The sequence below is a fragment of the Pyrus communis genome, chromosome 13 (genome assembly GCF_041283825.1).
Source record: "Pyrus communis isolate YQ-2024b chromosome 13, ASM4128382v1, whole genome shotgun sequence".
Classification (NCBI taxonomy): domain Eukaryota; kingdom Viridiplantae; phylum Streptophyta; class Magnoliopsida; order Rosales; family Rosaceae; genus Pyrus; species Pyrus communis.
Genome location: NC_142577.1, coordinates 28,003,742 through 28,026,516, shown reverse-complemented (window position 1 = coordinate 28,026,516; position 22,775 = coordinate 28,003,742). Strand labels below are relative to the sequence as shown.

Genomic DNA, 22,775 nt, shown 5'->3' with positions numbered 1-22,775 from the left:
ATAGAGGTGTTGTTTGTTAAAATTTCAAAATCTCATTACCGTGCATTATACGAAAGAAAAGGCCTTAATCCAAAATTGACAGCTTTTTAGGCCTAGTTTGGTATTGCTGTGCTTTGAAAAAAAAATTGCTTCTGTTGTGCTATGAGAATAAACTCATTTTTGCTGCTTCACGTTTTCAATTTTTTTTTTTTACCCAAAACTGTGAAAATAAGTTGTTTTTAAGTGTTTATCAAACACCATTTTGAGCTCAGCTTTTTTTTATACCCATTTTTTATAAAAACACCTCAGTACCAAATCAGTACTTAATCACTCATTACTCAATGAATGTCTATGATAGTTCTGATGTAATAAAATTTGGGTCGAAGATGTTCAGATAAAGGTAGATCCATGAGTTTGATTGACTTTAGTTTTTATAATTCTTATTTTTCGCATTCCCCATGTTTATGCAGTATAGTGCACCTTTTCAAAGGCTTGATGGACATCACCTTTGTTACTTGTTCAAGGGGCCACTTTGGCATTATCACCCCCCTTCAATTGATCAGAGATATTAGCGTTTGCAGCGTGATCGCTTGGTCTTTAACGACTCACAATCATGGATCCTGAATAGTAAGCCTCTGATCTCCTTTCCCTTTATCCTTTGTTTCCAATTATGCAATCTTTTGGCCCTCTTTGCATCGTAGTATATGTGTACAATAGGATAGTTTCAATCGTAATATGATGATATGAAGAAAACACTTATACTGATTTGAATTGGGACAAAAGCTCCCAAGGTTGTGCGTAATGGCATGTTCAGTCACACTCATCACGTTTTGCTTATTGCGATGTAAGTAGCTTTATATGCATTATATGTCATTGCCAACACATTAGTTAATATAGCAACAGAATGATTGCGAACATTGAAAAATCTTAAGTAACTGAAACTATCATGCTAGATCCTAAACTTTTCTAATCTTTGCTTACAAAGAGTTGATGACCATGCAGTGATTTCTATTGAGCACCAGTTATTTGCACCCCTTTTCCCTCCTTCCATAATTGAAGTGCTTTTGACTCTCTGTAGTAATGATTTACAAGATAAAATTGTTGAATTTTTTCTTCCATTTGTGTTTCCTTTTTCAAAAGTTAAAATAGAAAGGGAATGCTATGATAATTTGAGGTTTTCGTTTGATATTCATATATGTACTTTTAGCGGGTACAAAAAAGGAGATTTGGTTTTGAATGATTTAATTTGGTAGTTATATTGAAATTATTCAACTATTTTATTTGTTGTAGGCATGTGAAATTAGCTAGACAAAGAAGAGTACATGTTAAGAACTCGATTCAGTGTTGCAATGGTCAATTCTCATGTGTTTGAAATTTTTCGATTTTCGATTAACAATAATATTAGCATATCTGAAATCAAATGTGTAGACGATAGACACTAAAATGGATACATAGGTTGGTATGGCAGATGATTTTAAGTTACAAGGAGATGGTGCTGGCTCTTTTGAACGAGTCTGATCTGGCACTTTCATATGATTTTGATCTGGTTCTTTCATATGATATTGTTGAAATGATTGGGGACAACTTCATTACTTTATTATAATATAGATTATTGATTTCAATTTTGTGTGTTGGTATGAACCAGGGCCGGCCTTGAGGGGGTGTGAGGAGTGCGACCGCATAGAGCCCCCATTTTTTGAGGCCCCTAAATTTAAAAACCTTTGTAATATACTACATATATACTATAAACGTGAGCATATTAAATAAAGTTGTCATAGCCGATTTGGCAAGGGTTGCTTTTGCTATCTACCTGTGCACGGGTTTGAGTCCGTGCCTCCCTATATTTTTAAGGGAGACTTTGGATGTGGTCCTTAGTTATGAATATTTTTTTATTGAAACCTTGTTGGTTTTTAATTTTTGATCAAGGTCCCTGAAATTAATGTGATAATTTATTTCTATGTACGTTACTATATTTTTTAAATTAAAAATTAGAAATTTTAGTTGTTTATATAGGTGAGATTTTAAATACAAAAAACCATAATTTGTGGGATTAAAAATATTAAAATATAAATATACTATTGTGTGTGTGTGTGTGTGTAAACATGGGTACATTCTTCAAAATCACAAAAAAAAAAAAAAAAAAAAACAAAAATAGGCTTAATAACATTAGTAAATTTCTTCGATTAAACTTGACATGGATACATTTTAAAAAAAAAAAAAAAAATGCACCCATATAAGTTTAAAAATGGATTAGAAAAAAATTGAATATATTTTATATAAAAAAATTTGTACATTTTACATATAACAAATTGGTATATTTAAGAATGAGTACATTTTAAGATTAAAAAGTTTTACATGAATGGGTACATATAATTGGCATGGGTACATTTAGCAAAATAAAAGGTACAAATAAAAAAAATATATGGGTACAAATACAAATAAACTTTAAAAAATATGGGCACAAAAAGAAATTAATATATGGGTACAAATTAAAACTGAAAAGAAAATTGGTACAAATTAAAAATGGGTACAAAGTAAAACTAAAAATATATGATAAAAAATTTAGTCATAAATATAAATATACTAATTGTAACATTTTTAACATTAAATGAATATATTTTGACACACCCCGTCCCGAAGGAGGGCATGCTGGCCGTCACGTGAGAGTGACGTAACCATTTGCACAGTTCGGAAGCTTTAAAATATACAACTTCTAAAATAAAACACCCGAAGGTGAGTCCTTATTTGGTCCATTCTGTCAGAACACCGTTGAACTTCCTCGTAGTCACCACACCTTTGCATTTCCTTAAACCTGGAGGGGCGCAAAACAAAATTGAGTGGGTCAGCAAAACGAACGTATTCAAAACCTTCTTTTCTCTTTTGCATATACTAACCCCTCGCTATAAAACAAGTATAGTTTCCCAGAAAATAACATATATACGTATGTATAGATATGCCAGTGATGCTCAAAGATATATCAATCATGCTCAAGAATGTGCCATGTCAAAGCCTCATAATGAAATGTAAGTGCTCAAGCATAATTCACGTCAATAACATATAATCTGGCAGCCGGGAGTCACCTAACGTGACCTGTACGGCTGCATATAGAGCTCAAATCTCAAACTCAATAACTGAATCTGCACACGAGTCGGAACCACCTAACGTGGTCTGTACGAAAGGCTGGGTGTAATATATATATGCTCTAGTGCTACGATCACGTGAAGCTGTGCGATAAATCGCGGGTCACCTACAAGTCGGAACCACCTAATGTAGTCTGTACGACAGGCTTGCACCTAACTTGGATCCAAGGCGAGCATGCGGTGCTGGTGAACATACACGTGAAGGCTGTGCCCTGGCCTCGGGCGGGAGCACTAACACCGGGGGTGCAGATTATGAGCTCTCTAAGCATCTCAAGCTACTACTGAATACAAACATGAATACCACTTACCTGGCACTTACCTGTGCGCCCACAACACCAAATACACATATATAAATGTGTGCCACTACTAATGCATGTGATGATAGTATTTCAATCGTATCCCAAACGTATTTCATACGTATATCAAATGTATTTGAAATGTAGCTTACCTGGGCCTCCTCAGCACCATGCAACAGTATGCATAATTATGGTAATGCACATATTAAAATATGATGCATATATGACAGGATATTTAATTCGTATTTCTTTTAAAATACGTCAAGCATACGTATATATATATATATACTGAAAAATAACTGCCCACTCACTGATCACATCGACGTCTCATTGGTCCCTGAACCTCCCCTAGCTTGGTTACATTCTTCCTCTGTATAATTTTCACCTATACAAAAAGTAACCAAATTAACGTTATTTAACGCACATACACCAAACATTCGTCCATAACTTTCTCATACGTTGCTCAATTTGGGTGTATGAATATACCACGGTGATCTACACGACGTCACGAACGCGTGACAATTTTCAGAACTCAATTTGGAGCTCTCACGCGCCCCCACGCGCCCTGTTCACGCGCTGCCCACGCGTGCGTCTTCTTCCTCGCGTCGCTGGACTGGTTTCGCCGGCGGTGGGTGTTTTGCCGGAATTTCTGGGTAAACTTTAAAGTGTCATAACTTCTTCATTTCTTAACCATTTTCGACGTACTATATATCAAAATGAAGGTATTGACGAGACGAACAGATCCATACCTGCCTCGACCCCTAACTCGCCGTGGATTCGCCGGAAAAACCCTCGAAAGCTCCGGCAAAACTTTGAACTTGTCGTTCTCCGTGTTCCTATGTCCATTTTTCACGTAATTTATACCAAAATGAAGCCCTAAACATAATCTACCACGTTGGACTAGTTTTAGGGCCTAAAAACAACGGAATCAAACTTTTCCAAAAATACGAAAATTCGGCCGAACTTACAGTTCGTGATCCCGACGTCCAAATCCTTCAAACGAAGCACTCCGAGCTTCCTTAGGACCTCACCAAGCTTCCTACAAGCTTCAAAATCCCAGAAAACATCAAGTTTTACGTGTGCATGAACAGTGCACACGCACAGTGAAATTGAAATCCATGTTTTCCGAAGTGAAACTCACCTGAAATTGGTACCATCGTGTTCGTGTGGTCCTCAGGAGTACGATGGTGATCTTAGATCCTTCGTTGGTATAGTTTTAGGGTGGTTTGTGGGTGGTCCGTGTGAGTTCGAAGGAGAGAGAGAGAACGGAGAGTGAATGAGAGATTTGTGAGGGAGGAGAGAGAGAGAGACAAGGTACGGGAATGAGGGAGAGATTTGAGGGAGGTGGGATCCTACCCAATCCCCAAATCATCAAGTTACAACATATTTTACGCCCCTTAGTCCCGTTTAAGGGCATTTTCATAACTTCACGTCCTCGGAATTAAAATTCCGGGACGGGTTGTGACATATTTAGAAATAAAAAAATATTTTATTATTGAAATAATTAATGATGTTATTAATACCCAAGGACCTTGATCAAAAATTGAAAATGAATAGGATTTTAATCAATGGGGTAGCAAAAAGAAGGATGAGAACCTAATTTCTCCTATTTTTAATTATGAATTTTTTTCAGTTGTGTTTATTTCAAATTGGCATTTTCTGGGGGTTTTTATCTTTCTCCAAAGGTACATAAATATTATTAAATACGAATGGATACATTTATTTTTAATTATGATTTTTTTTCAGCTGTGTTTATTTCATATTGGGCATGTTTTGAGGTTTTTTTTTTTTTTTTTTCTCCAAAGGTAAATAGATATTATTAGATAGAAATGAATACATTTGCATTTTCAGCAAGAATATGAAACAAGAATTGAGGACCAATACAGGCCCAAATATACTTCCCTCCATTTTTGAATGCAAAAGATGCCACAGAGTGTGCCGCACGATTACCTTCTCTGGGCTTTTTTAGCTACACTATTGTTTTCTTGTTTTAAATATATGTAGTTATTTTCTTTCATTATAAAAGATAACTTTTGCTAATAAATCTATAATTAGGCATAATAAATTAAAATTTTAAAAGTTTGAAGATATAATCTTTAAAAGCCTCATTTTCTTTTCTTATATGATATCATTTCACCATTTATTTTCTAGTGATAATAAAGAGCAAGAATGGTTCTAATTATAATATTTAAACGATGATATGATAAGTACATATCCATCATACCATGCTTTTTCTATTAAAAAGCAATGAGTTTCGAACCCAAAGACATAAGGGATGCATATAGATAAACAAGCCCAACACACCATGTTTCATTTTTTTATTTATTTTCTTGTGCATTATATCAATTTGTACACATAAAAAATAAAAAGTATAAAAGAAAATATAGCAACCAAAATTTTAGGCCATGTAAGGGCCCCCGTTTGGGTCTTGCACATGGCCTCTAAAATTTCAACACCGGCCCTGCTAAAAACTCTTCTTTTTAAAAATTTGTAGGAACTAGCTGAAACCGTAAACCTCTACATAATGAAGATGAAGATGAGCTGGAAACAGTGAAGATATACATTTAGTAACATGTTCATAATCTATCTAAAATATTTCGAATAATGTTTTTAATCTTTTGATCACTGTAATATGTTGCTAATTTAGTTTATCAAATAATGTACATATTGATATATAAAACATATTATATATGTAAACAGTATTCTCAAACGGTATTCTTAAAAGCCGAAGCAGAGTGCGGACATTCTTACTTATGTCTTCTATTTAGAGTTTCAAGAAAATAAATACTGACCAGTTACATCTTTTAATTCTACTCCTACAGTTTGAGTAAGGATCATGTCTTTTAATCAAAAGTTACAATTCATATATATATATATATATATATTATTGAAATCTCTAATAGATTTTTTTTTTTTCCAGGATAGCAGCGCAGGGGAAGAACAAGAAAAGAAAGGAGAAGGAGAAAAAGAAGGCACATAACCCATAGTCCCTTAATGATAAGGGTTTTGCCTGACGAAATAGTTCGTTGTGCAAAGTTAACAACGATGTCGAGCAAAAAAAGTTTACGTGGGGTTTTTGACAATTCATTGTGGACTTTTGTCCAGCAGCTATAAAGTTCAAAAATCCGATGAACTTATTATTCGGTGATCAAATGGTGACACAGTAAGCACTAATATTTACCTTGGCACCAAAGCATCACCCGACAAAATTTATTTTGTCCTGCAAATTTTTATCGTCCCACAAAGCCTTTGATAAAAACCTAAACATTAACCAAGTTTGCCCGACCAAATTTTTTGGTCAGATAAAGTGTCTTGACTCAATAAAAAATAATTCATAAAAAGCAAACTTTCATTGAGCAAATGATAATTTATGGTAGTGTATATTTGTGTAAACTTTTTTCCTTCAAACGAAAAAAGAAAGGGTCCATTGCGCAGAAAGACCAAATTCCATCATCGGCTAAGGACAAATTCCATATCCTAATCTTTCAATTCCTCGTATTCTCTCTTATCTATAAATTTGAATATTCTGTGCAATATATTATTCAAAATATCAGATAATCCTAATCTTGTCTTATCAGAATATCAAATAATAAAACAAACAGTCCCAATATTCTTTCAGTGACAGCTGGCATCAATTCTCTTTGGTAGAATGCGTAGCATGCATGCATGGCGAGGGTTTGTGCCTGCCTATAAATATGATAGCAGGATTGGAGCTATAAGGATATAGACAGTGGTTAGGTTTATGCTACTCACAAGATTGTAAACTTTAGTTAGTTAGTTAGTTAGAGACTTCGTTCTCTATGTATACTTCATTGTAATATCTTCTTCTATAAGAAATCAATACAACAGTTTTAGACTTTCTTTCTCTAGTTCTTGAAACCCTAATCATTTTCTCAATCCCTCTCTACATTAACAGGAGTAACTGAATTTCACCTGAGAATCAACATGGCAACAATACTACCAAACGCTTTTTATGTCGAAATCAAACAAAAACCACAGGTACCTGAACTGCGTACCTTGTGCAAAGATCAATCAAAAAGGGATCTCCAATTCTGCGTAGAGGATTGTGACACGAATTTCAGAGTTGAGAATGCACAAACCACTGGATTTGTGCATATCAAAGATGTCGCCAACGGAAAATATATACTTGAAGAGGGCAGCAAACCAGCCACTGCTAAGACACCAAACGAAGACCGAGACGAAGAGGATTGCACACTATTCGAGCCTTTGAATGTTGGACCAAACACCAGGAAAAATGTGATCTTCCGAATAGTCCACCTGCAAAGCGGCCTTTACCTAAGGCCATACTGTGTTCAGGGCGAGGACTCAATCCTCTGCGCTGTGAACCCAAACCCTGACCCTTGTCGAATGGATCTCTTTATAGCCCATTCCCGGATTTGATCATCAGGTGATGTTTGTGGGTAGCGTCCCTGGAAACCCTTATTAAATCTTACCGTGATATATAGGTGTGTATGTGAAATGAATAAATACAAAACCTATCTAATTGGATAGGTTGTGTAGTGGTGTGTTCAATAAAAGTAATAGATGCACATACATACAACTGCGCATGTAAGCATTCATGCATGTAATTATTAGCTTGTAGTTGAAAAAAAAATAGACAAATTCAAAATTATTAAGACATTCATTTGTTGTAAAGAAAATGAGCAGATTAATACAATTTTGCCAAGAAATACTAAAATGACTATCATTTATAACAACTGTATTATAGTTTCAAATTTGCGTATTTTTGTTAGACATAATCCTTGAGAAAATAGACCTAAAAGTTAGAATTTGCCTTTCTGGAACCAACCTTTTTGCCGAGTTTCTCCGCATAATTCCCAGTAAATACTGCAAACTAATCAATCAAAGTTGCAGGAGATGAAGGATTAAAGGACATCAAATGAAAAATCTTCAACTATCAAAGTAGCAGAAAATTGGGAGCTTATACTAAAATACAGAATTTAGTGATAAAAATAATTGTATAAATGAACTGGAAAACTGCGATCTCTAGGAGGTGGAATCTACAGCACCCCAACCCCCAATGCTTCTTCATCATCCAGATCCCAGACATACCTCAGACTCTCTCTCTCTCTCTCTCTCTCTCTCTCTCTCTCTCTCTCTCTCTCTGTAACAGCGGCAACCCTAGCAACAGTCAACTTCTTCTCTTCTTTTTATTTTTCTTTCCTGCTCCTAAGCCTATGCTTATCGCAACATTTGATCCTTCATCCTCCCCTTTCCATATTCCATTATGAAATTTTAATTTTGGTTGTTCAACCTATGGTGGGCTACACTTTTATATTTCATGCTAATATCTCTATGGCTACAACATGTTTTATTTGGTTCAATTTCGCTTTACATATTAATATGGGTACAATGTTTTTTTGGAGAATATTACGTCAAATAGTTTTGGTTGCTGTATTTTATGTACCCATATGCATGCCTACAAAACATTGTGGTACATTTGTTTTCCTTGAGTTTTTAATTGTACCCATGAGTTTTTTCTCTTTTATTTCTTTTTAGACAATGTTTATTATATATTTCTTGTAAATTTGGTATGTATCCATTTGGAATTTAGGGTACATTGCTTTTGTATGTACCCATAACACTACTCGATAAAATTTGTAGAAATATGTGCACGATTGTTTATTGTATACATTGTTATTTTTAAGTCGCATAATTCATGAGATTTGTAAATCTAAAATCCCACAAATTTTAAAATTCATAATTTTTTTTTTAGATTTGAACGATTGACTAAGTTTCATAATTATTGGGATTTTGAATTACATAAATTCTTGGATTTAAATACTTTTTTCTAACAATCGATATTATCTACTCTAAGGGAAAGGGGTGGGCTTAGTACTGGTTTGGTACTGAGGTGCTTTTATAAAAAGTGGATATAAAAAAAAGTTGAGCTCAAAAATGCTTTTGGTAAACACTTAAAAGCAACTTATTTTCACAGTTTTGGGTGAAAAAAGCTGAAAACGTAAAGTAGCAAAAATGAGCTTATTCTCACAGCACAACAGAAGCAGTTTTTTTTCAAAGCACAGCAATACCAAACCAACCCTAAGCCTCACAATGGACTAACAATAATGTGGTTTAAATTCACATTTGGTGAGAATCAAACCTAAGACCTCTCATTTACTAGTGAAGAAAAAGACCACTAGACCGTAGTACTAAGTGGTTTGGATTAAATACCTTAAATGTTGTTGATTAAAGCAACTTTGAAATGAAAAACACAATACGGCAGAGTGCTTTAAATGCTGGACTTCAATCAACAATTTTAAATTACAATTATTAATTAAAAAAAAAAAAGATGGTATGGAAATATAATAAATAGTAAAATGATGAGGTGTACAAAGTCAATGGACTTTGATTAAACATTGAAAAATAATATGGTTTTAATTTTTTATCAAAGTCCATTGACTTTATACACCTCATTATGCTATTAATATGTATTTTCATATGTTTGATATTAATTTTTTTGTCAAATGATAAATTTTGTTAAATTAAATGTTAGAATAGCCACTAACGGGGTTTGAACTACTTGACATGTTATGGGATTTAAAATCCCATATTAAATTACATATAAATTAAAAACTAATACAATAAAATGAAAATACTCAACAATTTTGATTGAATATAAATATATAAAAACATGTAACAATATAACTTTGAAATAATAAATGTCAAAAGAATGTACCCATAGTGTTAAAAAAAAATGTAAAAGGGTACACTTTATTATAAAATATCTATACATTATAAATAAATAAGAGATTTTACATTAAAAATTGGGTACATTTTACATAAAAAAAGGGTATGTTTACAAAAGAAAAAATGGGTACAGTTTACATATAACAAAATGGTACATTTATAAAGAAAAATGGGTACATTATAAATAAATTATGAGTATAAATAAACATTTAAAAATATGGGCACAAAATAAAATTAATATATGAGTACAAATTAAAATTAAAAAGAAAATTAGTTCAAATTAAAAAAAGGTTGCATATTAAAAACGGTACAAACTAAAAATAGAATTCAAATCAATTTACCTACATTTATTTAAATATAGGTAAATTATTTTAAAATAATACTAATAATTATTATGATTCCCTTTTCATTCACAACAAAAGGAAGAGGATGATCTTCGGATCCATTTTATGGGGATTCTAGGGATCTGTATATTCTAGCCGTTCATCGTACATCATACGGTTAGTTTTCGTCATATACTATATTTGTGTTTAATTGTAAATAAAAAAATCAAATGATTTCTGACCGCACGATAAATGACTAAGATATTAGGATTCCTAGAATTCTGACAAAGTGAATCCGGATGGAATCCAATTCCATAACAAAATATATTTGTGCGGCGGTGAAAAAAATTATAATTTATTCCATCAACACTAAATTTTCTTTGGTGACCGTGCAGGAAGATCATTCTAAGGATTTAGAATTAAGGATGATTTAGTGCTAATCGCTCCTTTCTCGACCATAATTTTTCAATTTACCGAAACACAACCCGGTACACTAAATATCAAAATACAAGTGGTTGGATACTTGAAAAAAATATTTCGGTCACTTGATGCTTAGGCTTTGTGCCCCGTGTATTTCCAACCACTTGTTACAATTAGCTGTGTTAACCAAAGGCAAATTCGAACCACGTTATTGCTAGCCTATTGTGAGGTTAAGTCCACCCGGCCCTCTTAGTTTAGATAATATCGTCTGTTAAAAAAAACATAAAAAGATGTCTCAAATTAATTAATTGCTAAGGCAAGTAGCTTGTAACTTAATTGCTAAGGCAAGTAGCTTCGTATTTTAATCTTCTTGCCCGTAATTTAATTAATTGTTAAAGAGCCTAAACCAACCCGAAAATATAGGTATAAAGTAGAAATTAATTCGGAAAAAAAGAAAAGAAAAGAGGGAAATTAATCAATTAATTAATGAAGTTTCAATAACATGTTTCGGTTTTTGTATAATGGTGGAGAAGTCTATAGACTATAGGGTTTAGGTTTCAAAAATGCACTATAACATCCATTAATCTAAACTGAATTGCCTGAGCAAAGCAAACAATTCAATCTCATTCCTCCACAAATGACCTTGTTTTATTACGTCGTAGGGCTAATTTCTTCCGAAAGATTCACAACCAGCAGTTTCCAACATTAAAATATTACAACAGGATGGACACATTACACAAACAGTTTTTCCAATTTCCAACATTAAAAACCATGTAAACCACCTGGACATAAAGAAATAAAAAAATACATGAAAATTAAGGACCGACGTGAGCTTGGAGTTCACATAATGCTTTTAAGAGTAGTAAATGTTCTGTTGTATTAAGTTCTTTGTAATGAGATATCTCCTCTTTGCACAAACAGCACAATGGCAAAAATGGTAGTCTATTTAAAAAATGAAACCGGATTAAATATAGTGAATGATGCTAAGATGAATAAAACTGAAACACCGGACAACAAACTGAATGCTGGGAAGAAGGCAAAAAACATGCATGAATAAAATTTCCAATTTTTCAACCACCCCTAATTTATAATTAAGCTAAGCAAACACACAACAAGCACAACACAATCACAATAATAAAAACTTTCAAATAATGTAAATCTATCAACTACTCTGCACAGGATTTTCAAAAATGGATAACTAACCTGTAATTTAGAAACTTATGTCGTCCACTTGCTTACTGATTAAGAAGTTTGGGAAGAGTATTCCATGAGCTGCAAAACACAGTGAAACAAAGAAAATCTAACAAAGACAAAAAGTAGTAGTTGAATCAATCATACTTTTGCCAAAATTTATGCCCATATGGTACAATTGGGGATTGTGGCAGGCCATGGATATTGATATTGATCTCAAACCTCACAAATCATATATAATTCCTTAAGAACCATATGTAATTAATCAACAAATAAACAGCTAAAAGCCATCCATGCAACTAATTATCTCACAAATAATGATTGTATGCATATCTAGGACAAAACTGAACCAAATTTAAAGAATTATATGGAGAGTTCTCTCATTGCTTCCATACGGTCATCAATTAAGTTCTGCAGAATTATGTCTCATAGTTTCTAGCAATGAAAGAAACACATAGCAGTCATACTTTGAACTAAAAATATTCTTTAATTTTAGTAATAACGTTCTTAAGGGAGAGAATGAAACTGGAATTTTATATTTTGGAGATTTTAGTGCATACATACATACATACATACCACATATGCACGGAAAGTAGACTGAATTCAAAATTGCAACTATATCCTCAATTGGCAATCCAAGATTTTACCATCTGTAAAAGTAGATTTTTTCAAATTTATGCAGTTTAATGTTCTATGAACTGAAATCCCTGTTAAAAAATGTAATGACGGGTGAGGAATTACAATTTCATACCAACATAAATCTTGAAATGTTATATTTTGAGTTCAAGGAAGCCAAAAGCTAAATTCATAGCTTACAAAAAGATGCAAATTTTTGCTATACTATGAAAAGCCAGGCTCATGACACATAATCTCTAAGCAGCCAAAGAAGAAAAAAACTAAAAGCTAAGATATTATCTGTACATTTCAACTACCTTAGGTAAAGCAATGACATAGGCCTGATGTTCCAATGATGCAAAACTTGCAAAATTGGGCAATTAGAAAAATTAATCCTTTTGGTTACAAATATTCAGTTAGATGAATTTTAAATATGAACAAAAAAAAAATGCACATAAAAGCAAGTTATGAAGATTCAGAGAGCAGAGAGGAAAAGAAATCGACCTCAGCAAGAGTAGTAGTACTGCAGTTTGTAAAAGGTGCCCAATCCTTAGTCTCTTCAATTAGATTCATTTTAAATAGGACCCGCTGCCGCTATTTTTTCGATGTAGGATAATCGGGTCCTTACGTTTCCCCAATAGAAAACTCTAAAATATGATTATATATCAGAATTCAAAAACCAAGTCAGAGGAAACATTACGTTTCCCAAATTCTCAAATCCGTTCAAAGAAACTTACCATGAAATCACAGCATCTTTACAAATCATCTTCATATCTGCACCAAAAATAACGAAAAAGAAGTGTAATAAGCCCAAGAAACAAAGGATCAGTAGAAACAAACCACCAAAATCAAGTATCGGAGAAACAAAAGATTAATTTTTCTAATGGATTCTCTCAAAGATAATATCGTCAAATTTGTAAGATTAAGCAAGCAAGAGAGAGTGTTGGCTTGCGGAGCGGAAGTTGTTAATCGACATATTATTCTGTCCTAAGTTAAGCAACTGAAGGTTTGTTAAGGCACATAACGTAATCGAACCAAGCTTAAATATTTTTAAATAAAACAGAAGATTTTTTTTTTTTTTTTGAAACCAAGATAAAAATCTGAAAAAAAAACTCACAAAATGCATGCAAGGTTCTCCAAGGAAGGAAAGAGTTGCGAACTGCAGAAGACAACAGTTGAGAACAACAAACCACAAATTCGCCATAAACTGAAAACGAACGAAAATTAATCAATCAATTTCATAAAAATAGAGGAAAAATTAACAAACCTGAACAAATAGGATCTGGATAAATGAAATCAATATATACCTTGTATATACACACCTTGAACACAAAGGGCTTGCAAAGCTGCGCATGAAAGCCCCAAAATTGGGACATGAGTGTTTCTTGAAACCAAATAAGCGCGCACATATCAAATAAGTGAACGGAAAGAAAAAACTAAGAGGAGGTTGGAAACGGAACAATAGAAAAAAACAGAGATGGATATGGGAAACGGAACAAAAAGCAGGGTAAATTCACTGTGTATCACATGTTTTAATATTTTTTTGGTCTTCCCACTGGCTATACGTGAGTTTAAAAAATCAAGAAGGTATAAATTTTTATTGTTTGTTATGCCACAAAACCACGTGCTCTGGTTTTAATCATATTTTTTTATTTGCCCACCAGCTAGACATAGGTTTAAAGAATTAAGAAAAGACTAAAGGAAAGACTCTGCAGATGGAGGTACGGGTGAATAGAAAGGGCAAATTCGAAATTTTACTGTACAAAAAAACAAAAAGTAATATCTGAAGACTAACTTGAGTAGTATTTTGATCCGCACACTATCCTAGAACAGTAACCAGAAGTTTAGGTTTTGGTATACATAGAATATAATTTCAGCCCTCGAAAATTCATAAAGTTTGTGATAGCCAAGAAAGTTACGTTACGTCACCGTGCAGTACATGAACAAGTGCATGGGTGATCGGTTATGCACAACAATCGACATTTGCATATTCTAATTCCCTAATATTTTTCGTCTTTTTGTTTGGAATCTTCCTCGTGTCATCGGCCGCTTATCCTGTACCCAGCTATGCCCTCTATTTCAACCCAGCTCTCAGCTAGCTTGTCATTATTTACGATCTCTCTCTCACTCTCACTCAAACTCTGAAACACAGAATCCATGGAAGGTCGGAGATTCCTGCGTTTTTTCTCCCTTTCCCTCTGCATAAGCCTAGTCCTCCTCTTCACTTGGTCCCACCTCCCTTACGCGCCGCCGTACGCCTCCGACCTCCTCGACTGCACAACAAACTCCGCCTGGTGCTCCTCCAAAAACCGCATCCAATCCAAACCCCATATCCCAACGCGCCGCCTCAAAGACCACAGCTCCGACACCCCCCACCACCCTCTCGACCCCCTCACCATCCGAGAACTCAACGCCGTCCGCACCATCCTCAACTCCCACGCGCTCTTCACCTCCACCTCCTCCTACGCGCTCCACTCCGTCGAGCTCCAGGAGCCCGACAAGTCCCTCGTCCTCGGATGGAAGCACGGTGACCCTCTCTTCCCCAGAAAGGCCTCTATCGTCGCACGTGTCGACAGCAAGTCGCTCGTGCTAACCGTCGACCTGACCACGTCCGAGGTGACCGTTCACGAGACCGGCTCCCACTACGGTTACCCGATGATGACGCTGGAGGAGCTGACCGCTGCCACGTTCAGCCCCCTCAAGAACGCTGATTTCAACCGTACGATCGTCGACCGCGGGGTCGATCTGGCGGACCTGAGGTGTCTCCCGCTTTCCACGGGGTGGTACGGCGTGGCCAACGAGAACAGGAGGTTGATTAAGGTGCAGTGCTACTCCACCAAGGATACTGTGAACTTCTACATGCGTCCAATCGAAGGGTTAACTGTTCTCGTTGACCTGGACACCAAACAAGTGCTGGAGATTTCGGATAAGGGCAGGAGCATCCCCATACCAAAGGCCGCCAATACAGATTATAGGTACTCAGCCCAAAGGCCCGATCAAGTGAAAAAGGTGATCAAGCCCATATCTATAGAACAGCCGGATGGGCCGAGTTTTACGGTAGAAAATGATCATTTGGTCAAATGGGCAAATTGGGAATTTCACTTGAAGCCTGACGCCAGGGCGGGCGTCATCGTATCCCGGGCCAAAGTTCGGGACCCGGATACCGGGGAGTTGAGGGATGTGATGTACAAAGGGTTTACGTCAGAGTTGTTTGTGCCTTACATGGACCCCACCGATGCGTGGTACTTTAAGACCTATATGGATGCCGGCGAATACGGGTTCGGGTTACAGGGAATGCCTCTGGAGCCGCTTAATGATTGTCCGCGTAACGCCTACTATATGGATGGTGTGTTTGCGGCAGCTGATGGAAAACCATACGTCCGATCAAACATGGTTTGCATATTCGAGAGCTATACGGGCGATATCGGGTGGCGGCACACAGAGTGTCCAATAACGGGCATGGAGGTGAGGAACTTAATGTTACATGTGTCGTATTTATTAGTTTTATGTTACATTATTAATATTTTGAATAGAAGTAAGACTCATCTATACATGTAATTTCATTTCTATTAAACAAAATATTTAGTATATTAGGATGTTTTTAGCAAGTGCATCGGTTTTATGCAAGTAAATAGCATTGGCGATGATAATATATAATTAGTACAAAAATAATGCGTTGTGACAGGTTAGGGAAGTGAGGCCAAAGGTGACCTTGGTAGTTAGAATGGCAGCATCAGTTGCTAACTATGATTATATCGTCGACTGGGAGTTCCAAACAGACGGACTAATCAGAGTTAAGGTTAGTGGTGATTACTTCTCCTATAATTACAATCATTTTTGCATTTTATGTTTCCTTTTGAGTTTGATTAAAATCCTGATATATATATTCTCTTAGAGTGTAATTAGGATTAATAGTGCATGACATATCACCTGATTGATTGTGCTTGTTTCTACTTTATGAGTCTCGCAAGCATGAATATCTTTGATTGTGGTCGTTTATTTATGAGTCTTACAAGCTTGAATAATTAGAATTGACCGATGGACTAATCCTGTCATTTATTGTATTTTTAAGGAAATTCACCATAATATTTTGTATGTTAAGATTGTTAATGCTACATATAATACGTGTGTGCAACAAACATATAGGTTGGACTTAGTGGCATTTTGATGGTGAAAGGCACCTCCTATGAGAACATGAACCAAGTCTCATCTAGCCCAGAGAATCTCTATGGCACCCTCTTGTCGGAGAACGTTATTGGCGTTATTCACGATCATTACGTCACATTTCATCTTGATATGGACGTGGACGGCTCAGATAACTCCTTTATGAAGGTGAATCTCCAAAGGCAGTCTAACCCCCCAACTGAATCACCAAGGAAAAGCTACTTGAAAGCTACTAAAACCGTTGCCAAAACTGAGAAAGATGCACAGATTAAGCTCAAACTCTACGACCCGTCCGAATTCCACGTGATCAACCCGTCGAAAAAGACACGGATTGGAAACCCTGTAGGGTACAAGTTGGTTCCCGGTGGCACTGCTGCTAGCTTGCTTGATCTTGACGACCCTCCCCAAAAGAGAGGTGCTTTTACAAACAATCAAATTTGGGTTACCCCATACAATAGGAGTGAACAATGGGCGGGTGGGTTGTTTGTAGACCAAAGCACGGGCGAAGATACGCTTGCCGTGTGGTCTAACAGGTACCTACATACTCATTTATTTGCATTGAATTTACTGATCACATGTACACAATACTGATACAATTCGATTCATTTTGATATTGTAGGGACCGACCAATCGAGAACAAGGACATTGTGGTTTGGTACACATTAGGGTTTCATCACATACCCTGTCAAGAAGACTTCCCTATAATGCCAACTGTGTCATCTAGCTTCGATATCAAACCTGTCAATTTCTTTGAGAGTAACCCCATACTTCGGACTCCGCCTAACGTTGCCACAGATCTACCCGTTTGCACGGCTGCTGCTTCAGCTTAATTAAGGTAGAGCGCATTCCACATGAAATCCGTTGCTTTAACCTCAAAGATGTATTTATGATGAGTTGCTTGTAGAAAGTTTCCTCCATATGTGCCCACTTTGGGATTTTCTATGAAATTAGCTTTGATGCTAATTTTGGGGTTTTTTTTTTTTTTTTTTTTTTTTTTTTTTTACCTCTCTTTTCGGTGGCAACTTGCAATTTTCAGTGTTGAAGTTTGTGGCTAATTTTTACTATAAAAGTACTTTCTTATAATGATTTATCTTATTTTAATAATAAACCACAACCCACTCACCTCCCATCTCATTAGCCCTTCATTCATTATGATTTTCAACTGAATTTTTTATTTTTTTTTAACTTTCTTTTCTGTGGCAACTTGCAATTTTCAGTGTTGAAGTTTGTGCATTGGTGTTAATTCTGCCCTTGGTCATGTGTGTTGCACGTGCGTGGCTATCGGGTTTTGTGGAGAAGATGCTGGAAGCATCTTTCATTTAGCTCTCTCCTCTTTTTTTATTCTCTCTGTTTTTCTATCTTTCTTTTTCTATGCATCTCTGTGTGCGTCTTGGTGTTTTCATCGCGATCCGATCCTTTAGAAGGATGGTTAGCCTGTTTTTTCCCGCTGTTTTCTGTGGAGGAATCGCAACGGTTTGGCTGATTTGGTTAGTGTGAGACGTTATTTTGTGTTTGGTTAGTTAACATGGTGGAATAAAAATGGACAGACCGGCTGTTTCGGCAGGTTAACATGGTGGTGATGACCTAGGGTTGTCTAAATGGTACCATCATTTCTATGCATGCCTACCTCCATACTTGATTTTTCTAGTGGTATCATATACCTACTTGGACAAGGTCTCAAGTTCTAAATTTCCAAATATATCTCAAGTTTTATATTTTCTAATAATGCAATCGATTTGTCAGAAATTTAAAGAGACGGATCATTTGATTCACTCCTAACCATACTAATATTCTAATGTTGAATTTTATTACAAAATATTTCGATGTTATTAAAAGTGAAATCATAAACTTATATATCGTATTTTATTTTCTTAATTCCTAAATGTGGAACTTATATTCAACATTGATATGCCTATATATACACAAAATATATTATAAAGTAGTACGTGATCGACTAAGATATACCAACATCACTTTTGCATGAAAATTCTAGAGCTCCAACCTTTTTTATGTGACAAGACTTTTGTAGAATTCATAGACTTTTATTGAAATCCACACACTTTTTCTTGATAGACTCCTATATATTTTTGAGAGTTTAATGCTCGACTTTTTTTAGAGTTCAAGAGAATTTAACAAACTTTGTAATAATTATACCTCTTTTTTGGTTAAGAAACTAATTAGGAGTAAGTAATGTTACACTTATGTAATTTACTTTTTCCTGATATGACCAAAATTGTTAGACATATGAAAGAATCCTTAACCCATAAACATTATATCTTTTTATTCCAAATTCTTGTAAATTGTGTGTTTCTAATGTCGTGCTAGAGTGGTGGAGTGGGGGTGGAGTGGGGATGGGCATATAAGAGGGAAGTAAAGGTGGCGATCATGATAATGGCAGTGTCAACAGTCATAGGCGGGGCCGGCGACGATAAAATGGTCGCAGAAGGTTATGATGATGATGGTTGTGACAATGTGGTGGTAGTAGAGGTAGTGGAGGGAGTGGCGGTAGCAGCAGGTAAGTTAACATGGTATTATTTCAAGTGGCGATCATGTTGGTTGTATCGGTGGAGGCTTAAATAAGGTTCTGGAGGCTTAAATAAGGTTCTAGGAGCTTGTGACACGGTGATGACTGTATGACAAGGTGCTAGTAGAAGAAGTGAGATGATTGTGACGGTAGCGGTATCAATGGTGACGACATGGTGTTGCAGAAGTGGAGATATCTGATTCTTATTGCATCATGACGGATGGTGGAGTAATCATTAGAAGTAATAAAACAAAATCCATCAAAAATTTAGGAGGAGAGGTTGGATTTATTATTACAACAAGTATACCATAAAACACATCAAAGTCTCTGAAAGTCCATGACTTTTTTAAAATGAAAAACTAACGAAAAGTCTAAAAAAAACTTTAGTTTTAATGAAAAATGACAAATAAAGGTGTAGTGAAGAGTACCAGGGAAAGGTAAAAATGTGGTTTTTCGTTAAAAGTGAACAGTACCGGAAGTGTTTCGGTAAAACTCCATTTTTAAAATCCTTTAAAATGAATGAAATATTGAATACATCCAGACTTTTGTAGGTTGGTAAAAAAGTCATAATATAATACTACAAGATTTTTGTAGACTTTTTAAAAGTCATAAAAAAAAACTTTATTCAATACAGGGTGACTTGTATTAGTCTCCAACAAAACCATGATTGAATACACTTGAATTTAAAGTCTAGTTTGGCACATCATATTAAGCATCGGAGAGGATTCACAATATGGTAGCCATTGTTTGGTGCACTCTCATATTAAATAAGCACCCGCTTAATTATACCATCTATCAAATTTAGTACGGTTGACACTTGACAATTAATACAACCCCAAAGCTTGGTATTATTAATCGCTTCTTTTTCTGTCACATTTCAGCCGTCGACGTCAAAGCACGACGATGTGGACGAAGAGGTAGTTGAGATCAAGAAGCCCGATCGATCGTCAACAACAACAAGCTTAGCAACTCAATCATCTTCCGTCACCAACAGCGTTGGATCCAACTCCGACGGTTTCGGTTAACTCGGACAATGCCACAAATTGATTTCTTTTCTTCATCAACTTGGATCTTCAATTTAATCAGTAGTTGTTTTGGTTGGTGAATCGATGTGGGTTTTGAGTGATTGAAGAAATGAGGAAGTGGGTTCGTATGGAAGGGTGTAATTTGAAGCTTGGGTAAGATGGTGAAGAAAGGAAGGCACGTTGGGAAGAGACCTGGGTTTTCACCTTCCCTTTTTTTCTAATTTTTTTTTTTAATTTTGTCTTAATGATATTTAATTACTTTTTTTTTACTTCTGTTTTTCTCCGTTTTTTCATTTTAACAACAATTATTATGTGATTTAAAAAAAATAATAATTATAGTCCAACGTATTATGCGATGGACAAATTAATCTGACATAACATCAAACGCCCGACTAATTTAGTCAATACTAGACTATTTGTTCTATCCGACTGAAATAGTCTGTACAATCCGAGTTGCCAAACGAGGCCTAAGAGTCATATACAATACACTCCCTTAAACTTAAGGCTTCCATTTCTTTTTTCTGGTTATTGATAACATCAAAGATACTAATTTCAGCGGTATCATTTGAGTAGAAATAAATTAAGCATGTTTTGCCACTTAGTACAACGGTTAGTGGTATTCTTCTTCACTTGTTAGTGAAAGGCCTTATATTCGATTCTCGTCAAAGATAAATTTGAATCACATTATTGCTAGTCTATTGTGAAGATAATATTGTTTGTTCAAAATAAAATAATAAAATAATGCCGCCCATCGACTAACAATATTTTTACCCTAATCATGCTACATCTATTTTTATATAAACCAACAAATAGATTCATTCAACAACATTCAAGTTACCTCCAAATCCTAATGTTAAACCTTTTTACTAAAACAATTTCTTCAAAATCTTCTTAATAGAGGCATCGACTAATTCTATTTAAGAAGATTCTTGATATTCATTTCATGTGTAACTTAGCTTTCCCGAGTTTTATTGGGGATTAGTCCTACCCTTCAGACTTGAGCAATTTGAAATATCATTTTTCATCATTTTAACAAAGAAGATAAATAAAACAAATCAAATCTGGAAATGCTTGAGAAAGAAAATTGCAGAAAGAGGAACATAAGCTTGAGGTTTTCAAAACAAATGCTCTTATACCTAGAAATATCTAGGAACAAAAGTTTGGTATAAATTCATAATTGATATACCGATGTCTCACAAGAGAACATTATCGTAAACGTGCAGCTTTCGAGAAATATTTTTGTGCTTAAGTTGGTATTAATTATTACAAGTGAAGTATTTTAAGGAATTTGATAGCAGCATTGTTCTACTCATAGAGTGCTGGATCTGATAACCTTGGAGTTGGGATGGCAACCAAAGGAAGCTTCTTCTTCAACACAACCCAAACTTCTCAGAAAGATCCAACTTCTCTCCCTCTGGCAATTTCCAATCGAAAGAATGCAGAAGTGTATCAAGTGAATGCATCACCATGCTCTCAGCCATTGCAATCCCAACACATATTCTTCTGCCCGAACCAAATGGAAATTTGTTGAAGTCCTTCCCACTGTAGTCCCATTTGGTGTCGAAGAACCTCTCCGGATTGAACTCCAACAGGTTTTCCCAAATCGAAGGGTCTCTAGTATGGCCCAAACATTGATGAAAATCTGAGACCCTTTCAGAATAGTGTAGCCTCCCACAATGCATGTTTCACTTGGGCAATGAGAGACTAACAGAGGCAAGGCTGGGTGCAAGCGCAAAGTTTCTTTCATCATAGCTTGTAAGAGCATCTCCAGTGAGGGGCTCTATATGGAGCTAGAAAAGTGGTGGATATAGCCCATTTTAGAGCTTCGAGGAATCTTTGGGGCTTTATAAAAGAATATCTCTCAATGAGGGGCTATATCTTTCGGGCTTTGGGGCTATATATATTTATTTATATAGTAATTTGATTTAGCGATGTTTTTTTTTTTGTTAGCTTTTCTTAAGTTGATTTTTGGACGTGCTATCTTAAATATATATTTTTTTTTATATGAACCCTTCAACCTAAAAAGTTTAAATGGTGACAAAGTTTGATTTCATCACTTATGAATCGTTCGTTGGATTAGATTCCTTTATCTTAATCTCATTCATTGAAAGAAACAAACTCCCACTTTGCCCTCTAAAATAATTTGATTTTCACGTATAACACAATAATTTACCTAACACACATACAATTTTGAAAAAAATTATTTGAAAATTTCACCGATCAATGCCCATGAATGTTATATCAATTTGAAATTTTAATTCTTATGAAATTTAAAACAATCATTAATTAGCCAAATTGCAAGAAAAATAAGTAAGAAAAAAGAATTAAAAAATAATAAAAGGAGAGTATAAGTGTATTTGCAAGTGGAGGGAGAGTGATAGAATTTT

General features: G+C 35.2%; 1 protein-coding gene and 2 long non-coding RNA genes across 5 annotated transcripts; 1 reads left to right on the top strand and 2 right to left on the bottom strand.

The window, feature by feature from the left end:
* Positions 1–3,747: 3,747 nt before the first annotated feature.
* On the bottom strand, positions 3,748–4,772 carry LOC148692042 (uncharacterized). The gene is made up of 4 exons (XR_015954666.1): positions 4,557–4,772; positions 4,165–4,461; positions 3,902–4,064; positions 3,748–3,800 (listed from the first exon to the last, which is right to left on the bottom strand). It is a non-coding gene; the product is annotated as an uncharacterized LOC148692042 (long non-coding RNA).
* Positions 4,773–11,323: 6,551 nt separating this feature from the next.
* LOC148692041 (uncharacterized) lies at positions 11,324–14,185 on the bottom strand. Of its 2 annotated transcripts, none has more exons than XR_015955100.1 (4): positions 13,998–14,185; positions 13,413–13,449; positions 13,180–13,322; positions 11,324–12,141 (listed from the first exon to the last, which is right to left on the bottom strand). It is a non-coding gene; the product is annotated as an uncharacterized LOC148692041 (long non-coding RNA). The 2 variants fall into 2 exon arrangements; XR_015955099.1 differs by having other exon boundaries at positions 13,983–14,184.
* Positions 14,186–14,638: 453 nt separating this feature from the next.
* LOC137737189 (amine oxidase [copper-containing] gamma 2) lies at positions 14,639–20,758 on the top strand. 2 transcript variants are annotated; one of them, XM_088683169.1, is made up of 5 exons: positions 14,639–16,140; positions 16,361–16,474; positions 16,822–17,372; positions 17,459–17,674; positions 20,245–20,758. In XM_088683169.1, the coding sequence occupies exons 1-4, from the start codon at positions 14,833–14,835 to the stop codon at positions 17,667–17,669; spliced, it is 2,184 nt and encodes a 727-aa protein (XP_088539295.1). In that variant the 5' UTR covers positions 14,639–14,832; the 3' UTR covers positions 17,670–17,674; positions 20,245–20,758. The 2 variants fall into 2 exon arrangements, with proteins under 2 accessions (XP_088539295.1, XP_068332694.1); XM_068476593.2 differs by lacking the exon at positions 20,245–20,758 and adding an exon at positions 18,057–18,410.
* The last annotated feature ends 2,017 nt before the right edge of the window (positions 20,759–22,775 follow it).

Bases quoted from the DNA above. Each gene is read 5' to 3' on its own strand.
- LOC137737189 (XM_088683169.1), top strand. From the start codon at position 14,833: ATGGAAGGTCGGAGATTCCTGCGTTTTTTCTCCCTTTCCCTCTGCATA. The intron at 16,141-16,360 runs GTGAGGAACTTA...GCGTTGTGACAG, and splicing joins GTCCAATAACGGGCATGGAG to GTTAGGGAAGTGAGGCCAAA. The intron at 16,475-16,821 runs GTTAGTGGTGAT...ACAAACATATAG, and splicing joins ACGGACTAATCAGAGTTAAG to GTTGGACTTAGTGGCATTTT.